This window comes from Chrysochloris asiatica, unplaced genomic scaffold, assembly GCF_000296735.1.
Source record: "Chrysochloris asiatica unplaced genomic scaffold, ChrAsi1.0 scaffold00047, whole genome shotgun sequence".
NCBI lineage: Eukaryota > Metazoa > Chordata > Mammalia > Afrosoricida > Chrysochloridae > Chrysochloris > Chrysochloris asiatica.
This window is the reverse complement of record NW_006408565.1, coordinates 16,273,824-16,296,241: the sequence shown is the minus strand read 5'-3', so window position 1 is coordinate 16,296,241 and position 22,418 is coordinate 16,273,824. Positions and strand designations below refer to the sequence as shown.

The window sequence follows — 22,418 nt, the reverse complement described above, 5'->3', positions numbered from 1 at the left end:
ATATGTATGTATGTATATAAAAGAAATCAAATGACCGATTGCATTGGGTAAATCTGTTGTGAAATACCTCTTTAAAATGTTAAAGAACAAAGATGTCAGTTTGAGGACTAAAGTACTCCTGATCCAAGCTGTGGTGTTTTCAGTCAACTCATATGCATGTGAAAGTTGGACAGTGAATAAGGAAGACCAGAAAAAAATTGATGCATTTGAATTATGGTGTTGGAAAAGAATACAGAAAGTTCCATGCATCGTCAGAAGAACAAACAGGTCCGTCTTGAAAGAAGTGTAGCCAGAGTGTTCCTTAGAAACCAGGATAGCGAGATTTCATCTCTCCCACTTTGGACACATTATTAGGAGGCACCAGTCCCTGGAGAAGAACGTGCTTGGTTAAAGCGGAGGGTAAGTGAAAAACAGGAAGAGCCCAAAGGAGATGGATTGACAGTGGCTGTAACAATGAGTGCAAACATAGCAGTAATTGTGAGGATGGCGCAGGACCAGACAGTGTTTTTCTCGTTGTGCAGAGGGTCTTCATGAATCAGAACCAACTGCCTGGTGCCCAGTAACAGCAGCAATGTCATTTTGAGGCTTGTTGAAGCTTGTGAGTAAGGCCATACACCAGTTGAAGATAGACCAGCCTGTTTCTTTTCTGAAACATGGACGTGGTGTGTGCAGGTGGCTTGGATTGAGTTTAAGGGAAGACACCATGAGCCAGTGTCCTGACTATTTTGTTTTCTGACATAAATGATGAAAGGCGGCAAAACCATTCCCTGAGTGGTGATTGCCACAACATGAGAAGAGGCTGATTGCCACAACATGAGAAGAGGCTGGGCTGCTTGAATTGTGTGAAAGCAAAGCCAAAATGGATTAAGGAGAAATCTCTTGGGTCCTGTAATGGGAAAGTGCCTTCTGCATGTCTGCAGCTCAGTGTAGTATCCCTTCCAAGTTAGAAAGGTAGTGCTGACCTACAAGGCTTGCTGGTTGAGCTGAGTAAAACTTTTATTTAAAGGCAGACTTAGACCCCCACCCCCACCCCACACTTTATGATAGAATTTTTCATTTTAATTGTCTCCTTCTATATTCTGAACCACTTCCCTACTTTTAATTAATTGTGCATATAGCAAAGTGGGTCTTTGACCAGAACAAAGAGAGAACTTCTCTATATTAATTTCCTTACTATTTAATCCACTTTTCACCTAAACTTCTAAAAAGACTCCCAAAGCGGAAAACCTAGTAACATGTTTTTCTCCTTCAACTTTATTTCAGAAGCAAACAAGTCTCCTCCTTTATATGAATCTGATGTTTCCAACCCTGTCACTACTCTAGAGGTTTGTCTGTGTTACAGGCAGCTCTGTGGTTTGTGCACTGTGTCCACTAAGATTGTTGGGTAACACTCTTGAGAAATTAGTTGATAGGATTCGTTTTATGAGCCTAAAAGAGATAAAAGTAAGTTTTTGGTGGTGGTGGTGTTACCAGGCTTGGTAAAGTAGAGGGTCAGAAAAAAGAAGACGACTCTTAATGAGACAGATTGGTGTAGTGGCTGCCACAGTGGGCTCAAACGTAACAACAATTATGAGGCTGGTGCGGGACCGGGCAGTGTTTGTTCTCTATGCCCAGTGTGGCACCTAACAGCAACAACGGCAGCAGGATTTGCAGCTGTAGCTGGAAGGCCTAGTCATTCCATGGGGAAGAGATTTCAGTAAGTTAAACTGTTTATTGAGTGCTTCCTGTGTACCAGTTTGTACTAATCATGGAGGCCAGGGAGAATGGGACAGATTTTCTAGATACCACTGAGTGTTGACTCTGGAAAATACAGTGGAATCCAGTGTACTTGCATTGGGTTCCATTCCAACTTTGGGCACTAGACCTAAGTGAAAGGGGTTGCTGGGTCTACTAGACAAGCTGCTCTGCTATGAAATGAGCTCCTTCTGGCTACTTGGCTTAGTGGCTATGCAATCTTGGGCCAGTTATTTAACCTCTCTGACTTTCCACTAATGTAGGAGTAGAAATGCCTCCTGGACTGGTTTGGGAGTCAAGTACATGGCATGTACACACCGTGTCTGGGACAGTGTTGAGCTGTTGGGTTGTACTCAGCATGTCAGGGAGGCATAAACGAACAAGAATATAGTGCCACCAGAACAAGTAAGAAGATAGCAGGCAAACAGGTGGGAAAATAAATTCCATTAAAATACTTGAGTGGAAGGGAAAGATTTTTTTTTTTTTTCATGTATCATAGAGGGAAACTGCCCCATCTTTAAATATATTGACCAATATTTCACTCATAGGTGAAAAGACTTTGGTGGCTTATGTGATCATGTATTGACTTGGATTTATTGAAGTACTTTTAAGTCTAAGAATCAAAGGGGTTCCATATGTGTGGTTGAAAAACTTAGCCCTTTGACAACACTGTGTGTTGCTTTAGCTCTTGGAGTTTTGTTACTTGATAGCGATCGATGGACCCCAGCATGTTGCAATACATGATTCCCTTCTGTGTAGGCAGACACACTATTTCAGAAGAGGCCTTACTCTGCTGTGGAGCTCCAGGCAGCTTTGGGAGCTGCTGGAGTAACAGCTATAACACTGGCTCTGATGCAGGCTCCCAGTAGGTTCTGGAAGAAAGAGTAGTGAGCAGGGCTGTTCAGGCAGCTGACTGCTCCCGCCTGGCCCTCTCATCAGCCCAGCTCTGCTTCTCTCCCCAGATGGTCACCCTAGAGTCACTACTGAGCAATGAAGTTATTAACAAATGTTTTAATTTCACTGCTGAGTAGTTCTGCAGAGGGGAAGACAGCAGCTAGTATAATGAGAAGCAGATCAGATGCCACCATTGATGAAAACTTCCCTTCCCCACTGCTCAGATGGTAATGCTAGACAAATTGGATACTGTGAGAGGTAGATTTGGGATATTTGGAGGCTTCAGATGAAAAAAGGAACACTTAGGCTGGGACAGAATGAACTAGCTCTATGCTGTATCAGTTAAGATACAAAAAAAGAAAAGAAGGAAGGAGCAAAAGGGGAAATAAAAAGGAACATGTTAACTAAGGATATTAGCAAAGAAACATGCCACCTAAGGATATTAACTAAGGGTATCCTCAATGGAATGAAATGAAAATGTAAAGAAAAAGGAAATCCTCACAACGGGACTTATAAATAACATCATGTGATGCTGTGGGTTAACGTGCTGCACAGCAAAGTCACTTTGAACCACAAGGTTAGTGGTTCAAGCTCACCATCACTCCTTGGAAACGTTTTATAGGGTTGCTGTGGGTCGGAACCATCTCGATGGCACTTAACAACAACAACAAAACAGAGAAAAGATTAAAGTCATAAAAAACTTCATTTTGTTTGGATCCACAATCAAATGCTCATGGAAGCAGCAGTCAAGAAATCAAACAACATATTGCGTTAAGCAAATATGCTGTAAAAGTGGTCTTGGCCTTAGAGGCCAAGATGGCCAAACTTTGTGTCTCATACTTGGGACATATTGTCAGGAGGGATCAGTTGTTGGAGAAGGATATTATGTTTAGTGGCGGGTCAGAGAAAAAGAGGAAGACCCCCAGCGAGATGGATTGGCCAAGTGTCAGCATCAATGGGCTCAAGTGTGGCAACAGTAGTGAGGTTGGCCCAGGATCAGGCAGTGTTTCATTCTGCTGTGCACAAGGTCGCTGTGAGTCGGTTACTGACTCGATGGCACCTAACAACAACAAAGTGTTAAAGATCAAGTATCACTTTGAGGACTAAGGTGTATCTGACCCAAACCTTGTTGTTTTTAATTGCCTTATTTGCATGTGAAGGCTGGCCAATGAATTAAGGAAGACTGAAGAAGAATTGATGCATATGAATTATGGTGTTGGTGAAGAATTTCAAAAGTACCAGAACTGTCAGAAGAACAAACATATCTGTCTTGGAAGAAGTACATTCAGAATGCTCCTTAGAAAAGTGAGATTTTGTCACTTGTACTTTAGACACATTGTCAGGAGGGACCAGTCAGTCCCTGGAGAAGGACATTGTGCTTAGTAAAGTGGAGAGTCAGCAGAAAAGAGGTCCCTTACTAAGATGTATCGGCACAGTGACAGCAACAAATGGCTCAAACATAACAGTTGTGAGTATGGCACAGTGCTTCGTTCTGTTGGGATCAATTCAAACTGTACCTAACAACAGCAATAGCATCCATTGCTGTGTTAACAAATTACTTTAAAATTCAGCAGCTTAACACAACAGACGTTTATCCTCTCCATTTCTGTGGGTTAGTATTGGGGCGTGGATTAGCCTGCTCCTCTGGCTCTGGACCCCTCACAAGTCTGCACTCCAGGTGTCAGCAAGGGCTGGAGTCACGTCAAGATTCAGCTGGGGGAGAACCTGCTTCTAAACACATTCACAGGACTGCTGGCCGTCTTCAGAAGATCCGCTTCCAAACGTACTCACCTCTAAGCATACTGATTGGTGGCCAGAGACATGGCTCCTTTAGATGAGGCTTTCTGCTCCTTTTGAAACCCTATACAGGTTCACTATGACTTGGAACCAACTCAGTGGCACCACCATTACCACAGGGTCATCCCTACTGCATTCAGGAAAAAGCAAAATATAAAGAGGGTGTAAGCCAATTAACAAAAGCATGGGGTCCTGGTGTGGTGCTGTAGATAAGCAGTGGACTGGTAACTGCAAGGTTGGTGCTTCAAACCCACCAGCCGCTCCTCGGAAACTCTCTGTATAGGCTTGCTATGAGCCAGAACCTGCTTGGCGACACTAACAACAACAAAAACATAAAATGCCGAATTAATGTGACTAAAGGGAGTTACATGTTCAACAGGCATCTTACTGTCTCTTCAACAAATGGTGCTGGTAAAACTGGAAATCCATCTGCAGAAGAATGAAACAAGACACGCATCTCACACCATATTCAAAAACAAACTCAACATGGATTAAAGACCTAAATGTAAAACCAAGAATTATAAAGATCATCAGTGAAAAATTAGAGATAAACTTAGGGGCTCTAATACATGGCATGCATACATTATCAGACCTTACAAAAAAGTTCAAGCAGTAGAAAGCAAAATGGATGGTTGGGACCTCTTAAAAACTAGAAAAGTTAAGTACATCCAAAGATTTCACCAAAAGAGTAAAAAGAGAGCTCACAGCCTGGGGAAAATTTTTTGCAATGACATATCAGACAAGAGACTAATATCTAAAATATGTAGAAAACTACACCACCTCTACAAGAAAAAGACAAACAACCCAATTTAAAAATGGGCACAGGACATGAACAGACACTTCACTAAGGAAGACTTTCAGGCAACAAAATATATACATGAAGAAATGTTCATGATAATTAGCCATTATTGTTATTGTTAAGTGCTGTGGAGTTGGTCCCGACCCCTAGCGACCCTGTATAAGGTTTCTGAGGAGCAACTGGTGAGTTTGAACTGCCTACCTTGTAGTTTAAACTGACTTTGCAGTCCCGCGTATTAACCCACAGTGCTACACCAGGACTCCAGTTAGCCATTAGAAAAATACTAATCAAAATAACTATGAGGTATCATCTCCTATCAACATTAACAGCGAAATTCAAAGAAACAGAAAACAAATGCTGGTGATGGTGTGGAGAGACTGGGATCCTCCTACATTGCTGGTGAGACTGTAAAATAGTTAACCACTATGGAGTCTGGAGAATGGTGTAGCAATTCCTCAGAAAATTGAAAATAGAAATAAATACCTTATGACCCAGCAATTCCTCTGCTTGGTATAGATCCACAAGAAACACCAGCCAGGACATGAGATGAATGCAGGCCGATGTGCAGTGCAGTACTATCACAACAGCAAAAAATGGAGACAACCTGAGTGCCCACCGATAGAAGAGTGGATAAGCAAACTGGCATATACACACAATGGAATCCTGTTCAACGTTGAAGAATACTGATGAATCTGCGAAACACTTCATAACATGGAGGACACTATGCTCAATGAAATGAGCCAATCACAAAAAGACAAATACTGTATGAGACGATTATTATAAAAGCTAAAGAAAATGTTTCCAGACTAAAAGAAACATTCTCTGATGGTTACCAGAGGTGGCAGTGTTGTTGTTGTTGTTAAGTGCCGTTGAGTCAGTTCTGACCCATAGCGACCCTGTACAGGGTTTCCGAGGGTGTAAATCTTTACGGGAGTAGAAAGCCTCATCTTTCTCCCGCGGAGCGGCTGGTAGTTTCGAACCGCTGACCTTAAGGTTCACAGCCCGATTTGTAATTCACAGGTTAGAGGGTAGGTACGTTAGCTTGGGTGACAAGGAGGACAATCTACTAGAAGAGGGAGGTTGACAGAAGAATAATGAAGATAGGTGAAGACACAGGGAGGTATGCATGGGCTAAATGGGATAGAGGTAGTGATATATGCCCAACCTTGGAACAACAGTGTTCAGGGTATAGATATATGGACTGAAACATAGGCTGAATGGGTAAAGATGGAAGAGTGAGACATATGTATTTTTATATCCCACAAATATATGAGTTTGAAAGAGAAAAATGAAACATTCTTTGATGGTTTCTTAGGGTGGGCGGGAAGAGAAAGTAGTTCATCAGCTAGAGGGTAGACACATGTTAACTTGGGTGACAGGGAGGACAGCAAACAAGGAAGGGAAGGGCGATATATACAAAGAGGGAGGCTGGCAGAAGTCTGAAGAAGACAGGTGAAGACACAGAGCTAAAGGGCATAGAGGTAAATAGTGCTATGTATACAACCTTGGAACAACAAAACTCTGCAAGTAGAAAGAAAGAAGAAAGTTACCTTAGATTCATGGAACTTACTCTGATAAAATTTTCATGCAAATTACTAAAGTGCTGTGTCTAAGTTTCACTTAGCTTTAGACAATCATCCTGTAATCAGGAAAGAAGCTAAAGCAAAGTCAAGACACACGAAGATCTTACTCATTTATTTGTTGTTAAGTGTCGTTGAGTCGGTTCCGACCCATAGCGACCCTGTACAGGGTTTCCGAGGGTGTAAATCTTTACGGGCGTAGAAAGCCTCATCTTTCTCCCGCGGAGCGGCTGGTAGTTTTGAACCGCTGATAACTCCTGTTTATTTGAACAGGTTCATTAGGAGTTGCTGCTGACTGGATGGTACTTAACAACAATTTTATGTGGGAAGGAAGAGTAGATATAATCTCTCTATACAAGAATTGTAAACTAGTAATTACTACCAGAATTTATATAACATCTGTGTAGCTAGACTTTGCCGATATAGGCATTTACAAGGTCCTTCGTGTTTTGTGTGTGTGTTTACAAGTATGTGGCAAACGTTAACTTTTGCTCTCTAAAGACTTCTCTTGAGAAAGTTTTTTGTTTTGTTTTTTAATTTTCTTTTTTATGGTGATGGTGGGGTGGTATGCCATGGCATCAGTTCTGACTCATAGACACCCTGTATAGGGTTTCTGGGACTAAATCTTCATGGGAGCAGAAAGCCTCATCTTTCTCCCACAGAACTGCTGGTAGTTTCGAACTGCTGACCTTGAAGTTAGCAGTCTGATTCGTAACCACTACACTACCAGAGCTCTTTTTCTTTAATAGTATTACCACTAAAAACATCAAAGGTAGGTTGTTGTGTTGCCAAGTAGAGTTTTAAAGAGTATCTATGACTACACAAATGAAAGTAAGTTTTAAATTTAAAATCTTTTCAATTAGAGATGTTAGAATAGAGATATGAAACCCACCTTCCAGATGGACTTTCTCCCATTGTAGGAGAGGTGTTCTGTTAGGCCAAAGGAAGGAAAGCTGATTTTGTTGATTTTTACCTCAAGGGTTGATATGGTCACCCTTTTAGGTTAAGAGTGCCCAAGTAGTGAGTTGGGTTTTCAGTCTGTGGCCCCAAGCCTTCTGGGGGTAAGGCACAGCTAGCAGAAATGGGCTGGCTCTGGATGGAAACAGAGCTCAGGATTAGAGATCAAGGTTGAAGGGCATGTGCAGTGAAAGGTACCACTAGACCTGTGAGAGAGGAAGTACAAGGGGAGAGATAGATACCAAATGTTGAGACCAATCTTCAGAACTGATTATGGAGTTAGAAGAACTAGTGAGGAAGACTGAAAGGAGTAGTGAGAGAAAGGTGAGTTCTTACCCAAAGTGCTGTAGTGCTACTGAAATCAGAGAATTGTGATAGAGGTAAGAAGTCCCAGTAGCATAGAAAGATCAAGGTCAAGTGGCTTAGGCTTGGAAGTGAAGCTTGTGCTGGTAGCAATGTTAGTGAGGGGCCTTTTTTTGTTTTTTAATGTAACACTTAGAGGAAACTTTGAAGCCACTTCAGGTTAGGAAAAATCATTAATATAAGATCATTGATATGTGAATTGTAAGGTCTTCTTACAGCTGGCAACTCCAAGTCAACACATTGTTAGCCTAAATTGAGTTACAGAATATATCTAAAAGTAATAAGGCCCCATTTTGTCTCATTCATAATGTAAATGATTTAAAGTGTTTTTCTTCCTAAACTGTGGGATTTTAATTGCATTTTCAGATAATAAAATGACAGTTCATGCAATTTGAAATTCAGACAGCCTTGCTCAAGAAACATTTATGATGTCATAAGATTCAGAAAAATTATAATTAGCTAAGAAGTGCATCTAATTGAATTTGTCAGAAATTCACTGCACACCCGTATGTGCAGACCGTGCTAGTTGCTGAGGGTAGAAAGAGCTGTAGAAAGTGTGGCCCCTGTCCTCTTGTTGTTGCTGTTCAGTCAGCTCTGGCTCATATTGAACCTGGATAGGGTTTCCTACAGTGCCTGGTGGGTTTGAACTGCTGATCCTGTGGTTAGCAATCCAGTTGCTGATCCTACAGTGCCACATCAGCACCAACTCAAAGAGCCTCATAAGAGAGAAAAATTATCAGAGAGTGGTACATACAGCGTTAAAAGCAGGAAAGAGGAGAGGACTGTGGTTAGGAAAGGCCTCCAAGAAGAGGTCGCCCCTGAGCAAGGTTTTGAACTGGCATCCTCCAGAGGACAGCAGGGTTGGTTGGTTGGAACCACTGCTGAGGAAGAAGTGTGGTGGGTTAGGCACTGGAGAGGTAGGCAGGTATGAAATTGTGGATGACCTTCCTTACCAAATCCAAGGGGCATGTGGTTCTTTTGGCAGGCTAATCTTTCTCTCTCCTGCAGACCATGATAAAATGTCTTGAGGCTGAAGGAGGACACTCAGCATTCCAAAGAATCCTGGGTAAAGTGAGAGAGGAGAGCATGGCTGTTCAGACTGTCATGTCCCTGTTGAGGCTGTACCAAGATTCTCATCCTGCAGTGAAGTCAGCACTATCAGGCCAAAAGCTGGAAGATGTAGAGGCAGTGCAGCCAAAAGGTAAGTGAGAAGCCCAGCCACCTGGGAAGATGCTGTAAAGTGTATCCAGTAACACATTTCTTTAGTGGCTTAGCCAGTCAGCTAGTTTTCACACCTGTTCTATATTTAATTCAAAAAGCTACATGTTAAATATATACAAACTAAATTTGCGTCTCCATCCCTACCCCTAGCTAACTAGTCTGATATCTGGAAGTTGGAGAACACCAGCCTTGTTCTTCTGCCCATGAGAAAACCACACAGCCATCAACACCAGAGTGCCCAGGGTGAGGTGGTTTGCTGACAGCACACAGAGGCTGCCGTTCCTCTCATTGGGGTTAGGCACAAAGCAGTGGCCTTGCCAACCAGACGTTAACCTCTCGCGGGCTCTGCAGCTTTGTGTTTCCACAGATAAATGAAACACTTTTTCCTTTCATAGAGTTTAAACAGAATAATAAAGTATTTTCCTCTGCTAAAAGAGAGTCTGCATTCGGGTACTCAGAATAAGCTGAGAATCGCTTTACTATTCTGTTAGATCTCTCTTGACAAACCACGCTGTCATTTTCTTCAAATTGACTAGCTTCTCTTGTGCGTCTCTAACTCTTTCTCCCCCAGGGAGCACAGAGGAGGGAAAGACCTTGTCTGTTCTGTTACTGGAACACAAAGAGGCCCTGATACAGTGTGTAACACAGCTGAGACCTATTGTGGAGTTCCTGGAGACAGCCAAGGAAGAAATCCTGACTGATGCTGAGAAGAGGGTAAAATAGTTTCCCTTTCTGAACTCAAATAGCACTTTTTTCAAAAAACAAAAAAAAACCTCTTTTGTAGCACATAAGGAATCCTGGTAATACAAATGGCTAAGCACTTGACTGCTAATCGAAAGGTTAGCAGTTCAAAACCCACCAGCTGCTCCACAGGAGACAGATGGTACTGTCCACTTCCATAAAGATTTACAGCCTTGGAAACCCTATGGGGCAGTTCTGTGCTGTCTATAGGGTCATTGTGAGTTGAAATGGACTCATTGGCAGTGAGTGTGGGTTTTGTGTGTGTGTGTGGCATGTGGCACTTTTTAACCTTGCAGTGTTTTTATCTGTGCATATTCAGCACGGCAGAGTTAGGATTCTCATTCATGCCTCTTTGAATCCCTTGCAGCAGCTTGCTGGAGGCCTTCCCCACTGGAGCCATACAGTAAATATTTGGGCAGACAGATGGATGGATGAAGGGTAACTGTGATATTCCTGCCCTGTCTCAATAAGCTTTTACTGTAAAACAGCTGCACCAAAAATTAAAATGTTAAAACACATTTGTAGTTACTATGACACTTGTTACAAAAATGGGATGCTGCTCATCTGCAGAAAATTTGGGACTAAGCTAAAAGGAAACAAAACTTCAGACCTCTCATGATCTCACCACTGAGACGGTCACTGCCACTGTTTTGGAGCTCCAAAAGAATGACTCATCTCAGTCATCCTAAAGTCCCTGGAACATGCCGTTTTGTATTTCATAGATTCTGAATATGTTTTCCCATCTATCAAATGGATGTGTAGTTGTACTGTATTCTGTCTAATGGATGCATCATGATTCATTATTTCTTTATTGTTGGGCACTTCTTTCCAAATTTTTGCTATTATAAATTTCCTTGTAGAGGACATCTTTGCACACAAATCTTTGTGTACTTCTCAAATTATTTCCTTAGAATACTTTCTAAGAAGTAGAATTTTGGGATAGAAAGTATAAACATTTTCCAGTGTTTGGTACATCTTGCCAAATTGCCCTTCAGGAAAGTTGTACCAATTTTCTCTCCCACTAGCTAGCTCCTAAAATCCCCTAAAACGGCTGCCATGACTTCCCAAAGCAACTGGATAACTGTATTTGGTGGTGTTATTGATTTCAACTTTGTGCTAAAAATATTTTTATATCTGGAAGGAAGGAATAGGGGTAGAGAAATTTTGTGGCATCAATTCTTTAAACTGTAAGAAGTGGCTAAAATTTTAGGGGGAAAAAATGTTCAGAACCCATTGATGTAATGGCCAAGCACTGGATTGATGGTGAACACTGGAGCCTAGGGGTTCTGTTTCTCAGTGTTATTAGATTGCTATTTTTCCCCTATAAAATCGGAACAGCCTTTAATTTCAAAGTTCTATTTTGCAAATTAGTTATGTTTTTAAAATTGTAAATTACTGAAACTTCTTAGCGAAAGACAGTATCAAAATAAGATTAAACCTCTGTTTTCTCTTTAGCCTTCAAATTAAGTATAATTGGCAATGTTCCATTTAAGTAACTTGTGCATCGTTCTAGACCCACCTGATTCTCTGTTTAGTGATTGCATTCGATTACTTGTTCAGACCTTTTCCTTATGAGCTAGATTGTGTCCTTTGAACTGCTTCATTTTCTTTGTAAAACATCATTTATAGGGAGAGCCCAAACTCAGCCTCATTTTCTGCTGTAAGACAGACCACGCTGTCATTTTCTTCTGTCACTTTCAGTTTACTTGACAGAAAGGGCTGAAGCAGAAAAACTCAAATTAGTTGTAAATAAATAAAAAAAAACCACTTCTTAGGATTGGATTCTACCATAACTTCATTAAACTACGCCTTCTCACTGAAACTGGAGTAAAATACTAAGGTGGGGGTGTGGAGAGGTGAAGTTGCCTCAGTAGCCACACTGTTGGCAGGATATGAAACATGGAGCTCTCTTAGAATATTCTTCTGTTGTGAACGAATACTAATCACGGTTCCATGACCCTTCTCTAGAAAGACTTGGGTGCTGTATGAAGCAGTAACTAGAAATGTCATTAAGATTAGAGACAGATACAAAAATAGTTATATCTACCGGTTTTTTTTTGTTATTGTTTATTATGTGCCAAGCAGTGTGCTGAGAATCTTAAACATTACTGAATTTAATCCTCATAGCAACTGTATGAAGATCACCCAAATGTTAAAATGCAGAAAAAGAAGCTTGACGAATGTAAGCCATTTACCCAAAGTCCCCCAGTTGCCTAGGGGTGGATTCGGTACTTGGACTCAGACTTCTGATCAAAGCACACTCTCTTGACCACCATGCACACTGCCTCCCTGTAATATCCATAACCATGGTCATTTCACTCAAGATTACAGCACCTAAGAGTGATGCTGGTGGTGGTTGTCTATCATAGAGTCGGTTCTGACTCATAGTGATGCCGTATAGGGTTTCTCAGGCGGTCAATCTTTACAGGTGGAGAAAGCCTCATCTTCTGCAGAGTGACTGGTAGATTTGAACTGCTGACCTTGTAATTAGCAACCCAACTTGTAACCCACTACACTACCAGGGCTAGGCTCTACAAATTGCAACCTCGTTCTTCCAGAATCCTGTGCAGTACAATGCAAAAATTGGTATTATTATCTTTTTCAGATGAAGAAACTAAGGTTTAAAAAGTAAGCAACTTGCCCAAGATCACACTGGGATACACTTTAGAACTGGGTTCAAATTAGGTTGGTCTGGATCTAAAGAGTCTGAAGACTTGCTCTTAACAGGATCTGGCTGCCTCACTGCATCAGGTTACTGCTTACGAACTCCAGATTTAGCAGTGTGATTTTTAGATACAAGCTCTGAAAATTCAAATTATGATTCATCCAGTAGCAATCTAGTATATATGAAGGGGCTTCAAAAAGTCTGTGGGAAAAAAATGGAATTAAAAGATAACAGTGAAATTTTCCCACAAACTTTTTAAAGCCCCCCCTATATACATAATATAGCTCTTCCTTTTTCATAGATTAAAAAAAAAAAAAAAATGGTTTCCAAGCTAGATGTATTATTCTAAAAGTGGGAGTTAATTTGGTAATGACAGTCTCTGGCATGCTACCCTGACTGATACACTCAAATGCTTCTCCTGAGAACTGGCGTCTTCCCAAAGGGAAGCTCAAAATTCAGTTACTATGAAGCTGTAGATTATATATATTGAAAGAATCCCCTGTTTTATCAGTTCCCTAAGAGCCAAGTTATGCATATTGAGTTAGAGTCTATTAAGAGTTCTGTTGTAATGGGAACATATCTGTAAAATATCTATTGTGTGTTTTATTTTTTTAACTGTTTTTGCTGAAGCCTTGAACCACGGTGACTCAGAAAACCCTCTAGCACACAAAGGAAGAGAGGAGGGGAGTGAAATTGTTGCAGGATGACTGGAATGGATGTATATGGCCATTGAGAATGAGAGGGACTTACAATAAAGAATCCACAACAAAAATAATCCAGAACTGTGCTTTAAATGTATTGCTTTGGAAGCCACGGACTAATGTGTACATTAACTAGGTATTCAAATGGTTATGCACATAAAGTAAATAGAAGTAGGATAATAGAACTGTTCTAAAATTGCAGCCTACCCCAATGTTATATCCTAAGCAGAATTGAAAACACTCTATATTAATTAATTCCCAAAATGAGGTCTCAATTTGAGTCTGAACTAAATCGAAAGAATCAGATGTAATGTATTTACTCACTGCCTCATACAGGCTTACTGTAAAAAGATTTTCACAAAATGCAAGCTGTTGGAGGCAGAAAATGTATGCATAGACCTGTGATCAAGAAAGAAAGATCACCCTAGGGTTATTTGTTTGGAGAATGTCTTAGGTTTTTATTAAGACACCCTCAGGAAGAGTCTATGAGAAAAGTAACACTAGAGACTAACAGAAGAAGGTTTGGAGCCAGAGCATCTTATAATCCCATCTTGCTGGGTTTTCCAGTGGTGTGTCAGATAAGTTTAGAATTGCCCAGTAACTGTGTCTGCTTGATTGCTTGCCACTGCAGGTGATTCTGAATTGCTGTGAGAGTGGAACACCCAAGGAGACAGTAGAAAATTTGTTGTACAGAGTGACTAAAGAGAAGACCCTGACTGCTGAGAGTTTGGTAAAACTCCTTCAGGCTCTGAGGACAACATTTCCACCCTTGGGCCTTCTGCTGGAGAAATTGCAGAAATTAGCCACTTTGCCAAGCACCACAGGTATTCATTAATTGTTGACTCTCCGTACTGGAACCACTGCTACAGAAAATTATAGCTTAAAACACCCTTCTGTCTATGCTGAGGAAAGAAAGTAGTGTTCAGAAATGTCATTGCAAAATAGAAAGTTATTGTTGTCAGATGCTTTCAGGTCGGTTCCGACTCATAGCAACCTTATGTTCAGCAGAATGAAACACTGCCAGTTCACCTCGTCTTCTCTTTTTCACCGACCCTCTGCCAAGCATGATGCCTTTCTCCAGAGTCTGGTCCCTCATAATAATATGTCCAAAGTCAATGGAATGAAGCTCCACTGTCCTAGCTTCCAAGGAGCATTCTGACTACACTTTTTCCAAGACCTGTTTATTCTTTCTTCTGGCAGTCCATGGCATATTTAGTATGCTTCATCAACACCATAATTCAAAGGGATCAATTCTTCTTCCATCTTCCTTATTCATGGTCCAACTTTTGCGTGCATATAAAGCAATTTGGAAAATACTATGAGTTGGATCAGGCATACCTTAGTCCTCAAAGTAACAACCTTGCTTTTTTAACATTTTAAAGAGGTAAGAGATCTTTTCAGCAGATTTGCCCAATGCAATGAATATATCATTTGATTTTTTGAGTGCTGCTTCTATGGGCATTGATTGTGGGTTCAAGTAAAATGAAATCCTTGACAACTTCAGTATTTTCTGCTTGTCATGATATTGCTTATTGGTCTAGTTAATGAGAATTTTTGGTTCTCTTTATTTTGAGGTGTAGCCCGTACATAAGGTTGTAGTCTATGATCTTCATCATTAAATACTTCAAGTCCTCTTCCCTTTCAACAAGCAAAGTTTTGTCATCTGCATATCAAAGTTGTTAATGAGTCTTCCTCCAATTCTAGCATATGAGCAATTGATGGTCTGTTCCATTGTCTGCCTCTAGCCTTGTTCTGACTGATGCTATGGAGTTTCTCTGTCCTGTCTTTCCACAGGTGCAGTTGATTTCATTTCTGTGTAGTCCATCTGGCGAGGTCCATATGTATAGTCAACATTTATTTTATTGAAATAAGATATTTGTAATGAATAAGTCATTGGTTTTGCAAAATTCTATCATGCAACTTCTGGTATCGTTTCTATCACCAAGGCCATATTATTCCAATTATTGATCCTTCTTTGTTTCCACCATTCACATTTTAGTCACTAATAACTATCAATACATTGTGATTACACGTTTGATAAATTTCAGATTGCAGAAGTTGGTAAAATTTCTTCATCTTTGATATTTGTGTTTGGTACATTAATTTGAATAATAGTTGTATTAACTGGACTTCATGGTAAGCATGAGTATTATCCTATCACTAACTCTACAGTATGACAGACTGACAGACAAGAGGTAGAGACAGGAGTTAGTTGTCACAGATTGATGATTTGCAGTATTTCTGGAGTTACATGTGAAATCTGAGACTTGCCCTTCTCCATTAAGCTGATCTCTTAGGTGTTCTTATGATTCAGAGTTTGTTAATGCATGGCTTTCCCAGGGCTGTCAGGTGTCTTCTGTGAATGCCTGAGGAGCACAAGGGCTCGGCATACAGCCAGAGAACTCAGCATTGTGACAAGCTCAGTGGAGAAAGATGAGCAGCCAGGACTCAAACCTCAAGCACCCCATTTCCCTTTGAGTGCCTGGAATTAACTATCCCTTCATGTTCCATTCATCTTGGGAAAAATGGGTTCCCAGTCTTATTCCTTAGAAAGACAATTCAACTTTCACAGTTTTTCTCTATCCCAGAACATTTGCAGTTAAGAAAGTTTTCAAAAAAAAGTATATTTAGGAAGTAAGGGAACTTTTTTCTAGCTTATGAAAGTAATGAATCCATTAGCATTCCAAAAGGAAAAGAAAAGCAACCTAAAATCTAACATTCAAATTTATCAGTAGTAATACATTGCCATATTTGACCTGTCACGTTAGTTTTTCAAGGTTGAGATATTCTATTTTATAATTTCCTCCATTTAATAGTATATTACAAATAGTCTATCTCATATTAAAAAACAAAACAAAACAAAACCCCACTCTACAGTCGTAGCTATTGATGGCTGTGCACCTTTTCCCTCATAAATATGTATATTGTTGTTAAGTGCCATAGAGTCAATTCACACAGGGTTCCCAAGGCTTTAAGTCTGCATGGGAGCAGAATATGACAATTATTTTCTTATTTGGAGGGCAGATGGCTTTAGTGTCAAGGTGTGCATCTTGACCCTGTGATTTAGCTGTGTGACCATAAGCAAGTGACTTAACTTTCTGAACTTCATTTTCTCTGTTGTGAAATGAGGTTAATAATAATGGTACCTGTCATGTTTGTTTTCACCTTGTCCTGGGTCGCTGTGAGTCAGAACTGGCCTCTGTGGGATCATACTTGTAAAGCATGTAGCACAGTGTCTGATACATGGTTGGCGCTCAATAAATATTATATGTGGTCATCTTTATCATCTTCACAAATTACACAGTGGCAATTAATTATCTTTGTACAGAGACTTTTTTCTTCAGATAATTTCTGAGGGCCAGAAATTACTGGGCCAAAGAGGAGAACAAATTTTTAAATATCTGCTAAGCTGTAGGAAATGCCTGATAGTTTTGATTTTTTTCTCTTCAGATAAATATGACCCCTTAAAAGAAACAGGCTTAGGTTGGTTCAGAGGACATGTAGACAACAGACCGTGACTTAAGCCACAGGCTTGACTCCCACCTGCTTGCATTTGGTATTTCCAGATGGATCCTTTACCTCAGGCTTGATGCATGCCACCCTTGAATTTGGATATGTGAGTCTTCAACCAGTGCAGCCTTCTAATTACCCCATGTTGAGTAGTCACTGGCTTCTACCACTGGCACTAACTTTCATCGTGATGGTAGTCTGTGGTCCTGAAGCAGTAAGTGATCACGTGCGGACCAAAGACGATCAGGCCAGATCCAAACACACGTGTATGGGGCCTTGAGCTGGGTGTGGAGCTCCACTCTCCAGAGGGGGCAGAGGCTTGTGCTACTACCTCTTCTTTCATCTGTAACACCCCCTAGTCTCATGTAGAAGAAGCCTCACAGAGGCTTTGCTGTTTCGAGCATAATTGTTTTGCTAATTTTCTTCTAGTCCAACCAAGTACTGATGATTATGGGACTGAGCTATTGAGAAGGTATCATGAAAACCTCGCTGAGATTTTCACAGATAACCAGATGTTACTAAAGGTGATCTCGCACACGAAGAGCTTAGCCCCTGGAGAAAGAGAGGTAAGAGATGGAGGGAGGGCAAAATGAGAGAGAAAGGGAAAAAACTATAAATATATATATAGTACATTTGTATATTTATACCTTATATAATATAGATACTACACAGCTGTGTTACATAATGCTGTTAGCATGTCTAGTGTCCATAGAGAAGGAGGAAAGGAAGGTAACTCGATTTCTCAGGCCAGAGTAACTAGCAGGATAGTTGCAATTTCTGTAGCAACAAGTAAAGAGCTCATAAAGGTGGAACTAAGAACATTCTTTATCATGTATAAGAAACCTCTCTAATTGAGAGAGGTCTTGTGAGAAAGTGAAGGGTGTCGAAAAATTCCTTCCCGGAAATCCATTCTCTGTAACCCAGTACCCAGACTTTCAGCTCTGTGGTGGGGCTAGTGGCTAGAGAGTCCATTATGTGTGTGTTTGTGCTGCATTTTGAAGGTCATGGAGAAGCTTGTGAAACGTGACCCTGGAGGCTTCAGTTCTCTGATCTCAGCAGTTCTAGAAAAGCAGACACTCTCTTCAACAGCTATTTGGCAACTGCTGCTGGTGGCTCAGGAGACAAAGACCTGCCCATTGAACTTGCTCATAGAGGAAATACAGAAGGAGCCTGGTGCCGGTGCTTTCTTCCGGGCTGGTGAGTTACCCAACCTCTGCCATGGTTTAGCAGCACTAGAGATTAGTGTCAGTCTTCCCAACAAAGAGAAAGAGTTCTCTTATTCCTGCCCTCAGAGAGGCCAAGTAAGGACTGGAAGGTTCTGTTCAAGGACACTGGGTTGCTAAACCTGTAAGAAAACCTACATCTAATACTTATTGGAAGCATAAATGAATTCATAGTCTCTGATTACGGCCCAGTTGGCCATTTTGGGCCTGCCCACTGCAGTTAGGACATATAAGTGAAGTGTGTTCTCATCATGAAGACTTGAGTTGAAAAAAAGAAGGGAGAAGCTGGTGCTCGTGGTTTTACTAATTAATTTTCCTTCTCCCTTTTTTCCAGTGACCACACCAGAAAGTATTGCCCTAGAGATAATCATGAGGCATAAGAGATTGGTCCTAGAGGCCATCCAACAAAAGATTGACCTGAAGTCTTTTGTCTCAGCGGAAGAGCAGCTGGCTGAGACTGTGAAAGAGGTGGGGTTAGGAGTAAAATCAAGTTGCATTTTAGAATTTTTTGTGATGTATGGGACTATCTTCATTCCTAAGGGAGGAGTTAACATCTGTAGAGTATCTGGCTCACTCGTGCCTATCCCTGAGCTAAGCCAAGCACTCTGACTCTTCTGCTTCTTTGTTGTCAACTCTGAGTGGTAGGTGATGCCACCTGCATTTAACATATAAGGAAATTCAGGTTCCCAGAGATTAAGTGACATTAATCTCCTGGAGCCTCACCAGGATTTGAACCCAGGACCATGTGACTCAATTTTAGCGTTCTTCTATTAGTCTAAGCTAAGTAAATCTCCAGGAAACTCTGATACTGTTCTCTAACATGTTTTAAGAGGGGACTTCTTTCAGATAAAGGAAAGTGAAATGGGTCCTATGACATGCTCTATTCTGTCTCCTAGAAAGAGCCAAGATAAACATAGCTAGAACAAAGTGTGTGCCCATATGGGGTGGCAAATAGTGCCAACTCATTCTGTAAGTCTACTCAGAATGTGGCCAGCATCCCAGAAAAACCAGGTGGGGATGGAGGAGGTTGGGGGGGATTCATGGATGTCCAGCCCAGGATTGTGGGCATCTTGAGTGGGAGAGAATTACAAGGGATCATAAAGTTAAACCACCAAGATCCAAGTAGCCATGGAAGAGGCTCCTAACCGTGTCCACACAGGCGCCAACCCCACCTGAGTGACTCTCAGATGGGAAGAAGATGGCAAACATTTCTGTGGGACTTCAGGGGAGACATTCGTCTGCTGGGCTCTCTCCAGCACACCATGTACTTCAGAGATGGGGTTTCTGCAGTTGATCAGTTCTCGCCTGGCTAATTAATTAGTCTCATGCCTGCCTCCAGGGACATCAGGTTTATTTAGATAGACTTGAAAAGAGCAGAAATAAAATATCTTCCAAAATGAAAATTCCATGCGGCCATCTGTGAATGGTTTTGCTTTATTTTCTCAGTGTACTGACTCTTTCTGCTGATGGCTCTTAACATTCTGAAAGAGGACAGCTTTGAAATAATATTCCGGGCCCCTTTAAAACCTGTATTTGAGCCTTCTTTAGAAAGCTGAGTTTCTTTATGAAAGAAAATGGTGTTTAAAGGGATACATCTAAGTGTCTAAAAATATGAAGCCACTGATGATGCAGAATTACTTCCAGACATTGAGACAATGATATAGTATGATAAATTATATGGATCTTCAAGACAAAAAAAGTTTAAGCTTACCAGTTTGTATCATTAAGATCTAGCAAAATTCTTTGGAAGACTCTTGGTCTCTGAGGAGGTAGTACTCCTAGAAAATGCTCAGTGCGTCCTTGCATGCCCCTTCTCTCTTGTTGACATAGGTCTGATACCTGGCTTCTGTTTTATTCTGTTAATTTCCCTTTTCTTTGGAAAACAGGGGTCCCCTGCTACATTTGTCGTGAGAAGGGATGTAAAGTACTTGTAGAAGAGCACTGCCTTCTGTGTTTTGTGTTTTTAAGTTGATAACCATGGAGAAACTCTGCCCCCAACCTTTGTCTCCTGGTGTTCATTTAGATTCTGAACATTTCCTCTGAGACAGCCAGCCCTGAAGCTTCCCTGAGAGCAGCGCTGAGCAGAGCCATGGAAAAATCCGTCTCGGCCATTGAAATCTGTCACCTCCTGTGCAACGTCCACCAATCATTTCCAGGCCTGCAGCCTGTTATGGAGGGCTTAGCACACACGGGTAAGAAGCAAGCTGGGGAAAGGGGGAGCCCTATCAGGCACCCAGGCTCTTTCCTTATTGGAGGGAGGGAGGAAGCGGAAGTTTCTCTAAGTGTTCACTGCTGTTGTAAATTGTTCATTCATTTTACATGCTCTCAATACCTAGAAAAGTTTTAGGAGTATAGATGTAAAATAATGCTAATTGTGTTTATATGAGGAAGTAAAGATGATAATGAAATTACATTATAGTTTTGTTTTTGTTTTTTTAGGATTCCAAGTAGTCTCCAATCTCCTCCCAGAAATTGTGTGCCTTAGAAAAGTTCTAAAGTCAAGTAGAAACATAGGGTAGTGCCAGAACCATAATCTCTCTCTCTCCTGTGCAGGTTTCCTCACTGAAGAAGGTGGCCAGATGGGAAGGTGGAAAGTTAGTAATGCATTTCACCTTAAAGCCTGTGGTAAAGCGGATGGACAGGCAGCCACGCCAGTCGAAGAAGACTGCCTGTCTGGGGAACGCAACGACGAGGGGGAAACGGACCCATTGCCTGAGCAAGAGGACACTTCTGCCTCGCCAGACTCTGCCAAGAAGAGCTTCATCTGTAAGGCCTGTGACAAAAGCTTCCATTTCTACTGCCGCCTAAAGGTGCACATGAAGCGCTGCCGCGTGGCCAAGAGCAAAGAGGCACAGTGTAAGGACTGCAGCGAGACCAAGGATACCAGGAAGGAGCTGGAGAAACACCAGCTGGAGGCCCACGGTGCAGCCGGCAATGAGCCCAACGCTCCCAAGAAGAAGAAGAAGAGGCTTCCAGTGACGTGTGACCTCTGCGGCCGAGAATTTGCTCATGCCTCAGGTACGTTCTCACAGGCAGAGTAGCAGAGAAAGGCGTTCTGGAAGCTATCATTTGGATTCCAGACCCTGTCCCTGGTTGTGTTTAGTCACTCGGCATGTGGGTGTCTGAGGAGACAGAACAGGGAAGAATTTGGGGAGAATACAAGGTGTGGAATCCTTCATTTCCCCATCAGTTAAACAGGCCTATGATCCTACCTACTTGATTGGGATGTTAGAAGATGTAAAAGTGTATCATTAAACCCCTAGTGCATTGCCACAGAGCGTTAGCTAGGACTGAACAAATTGTAGCTGCTATTATTCATAATACTGATAACCAACTATTTAACACCTGACTCTCTGTACCATTTATTTCTTGGTAATAAATAAAGTCTCTAGACAGTCTTAGATGGAGAGTCAGATATTATTTCCCCCATGCCCCAGATGTTGGGTAGGCCTAATGGAACATAAAAACGAGACTTGTTTCACTATTTCTGGGTGGCTTGATCTTATTTAAGAGTGAGAGGGGACAGGGAAGTTAGACCCAGAATCACTTCATGCCTGATCCAACCAGGAATGGGACTGAAGTGACTTTGGGATGCTCGCTGCTGGGCAGTGATGATGGAGCTAGTCTGGCCTGGCTCTGGTGTCTTCCTCTGGAGCCCTCGCCGGAAACAGTGTTGCTATGTAGCCTCATGCTGGTTCATAGCATGAATTACTCTTGTCTCTTCTGGTCCCTGGCATGGCTTCTGTAGGCATGCAGTACCACAAACTGACAGAGCACTTTGATGAGAAGCCTTTCTCCTGTGAAGAGTGTGGGGCAAAATTTGCAGCCAATTCTACCTTGAAGAACCACCTTCGCCTTCACACGGGGGACCGCCCGTTCATGTGCAAACACTGCCTCATGACCTTCACCCAAGCCTCGGCCCTGGCCTACCACACCAAGAAGAAGCACTCAGAAGGTCAGGCTTGGAAAACCGCTTTGATTTACTGCAAACTAACTCTGTACGCTACCTCAAAACCCATTTGGAATTAGATGTGATTAGTATCTCAAGGGGCCTTGGTGGTACAACAGTTAAGTGTGCTACTAACCGAAATGTTGGTGGTTCAAATCCACCCAGTGGCTCCACAGGAGACAGACCAGCAGAAGATCTGATTTATATTTAAAAGCTGATTCTGGCCACTCTGAATTATCATCTGTAATAAGGCCGAGTATGATACCACAAGGAGGACAGTAGGC

At 41.6% G+C, this 22,418-nt stretch overlaps 1 protein-coding gene across 1 annotated transcript in view; it reads left to right on the top strand.

Moving 5' to 3' along the window:
- ZBTB40 (zinc finger and BTB domain containing 40) overlaps positions 1 to 22,418 on the top strand; it is a 47,524-nt gene that overhangs the window by 13,760 nt on the left and 11,346 nt on the right. Inside the window, exons 3-11 of the mRNA XM_006862333.1 lie at positions 9,133 to 9,325; positions 9,917 to 10,059; positions 14,084 to 14,276; positions 17,392 to 17,528; positions 17,964 to 18,159; positions 18,520 to 18,653; positions 20,209 to 20,377; positions 20,739 to 21,203; positions 21,934 to 22,140. Coding sequence (XP_006862395.1) covers positions 9,133 to 9,325; positions 9,917 to 10,059; positions 14,084 to 14,276; positions 17,392 to 17,528; positions 17,964 to 18,159; positions 18,520 to 18,653; positions 20,209 to 20,377; positions 20,739 to 21,203; positions 21,934 to 22,140 — 1,837 coding nt within the window. The remainder of the gene's footprint in view (positions 1 to 9,132; positions 9,326 to 9,916; positions 10,060 to 14,083; positions 14,277 to 17,391; positions 17,529 to 17,963; positions 18,160 to 18,519; positions 18,654 to 20,208; positions 20,378 to 20,738; positions 21,204 to 21,933; positions 22,141 to 22,418) is intronic.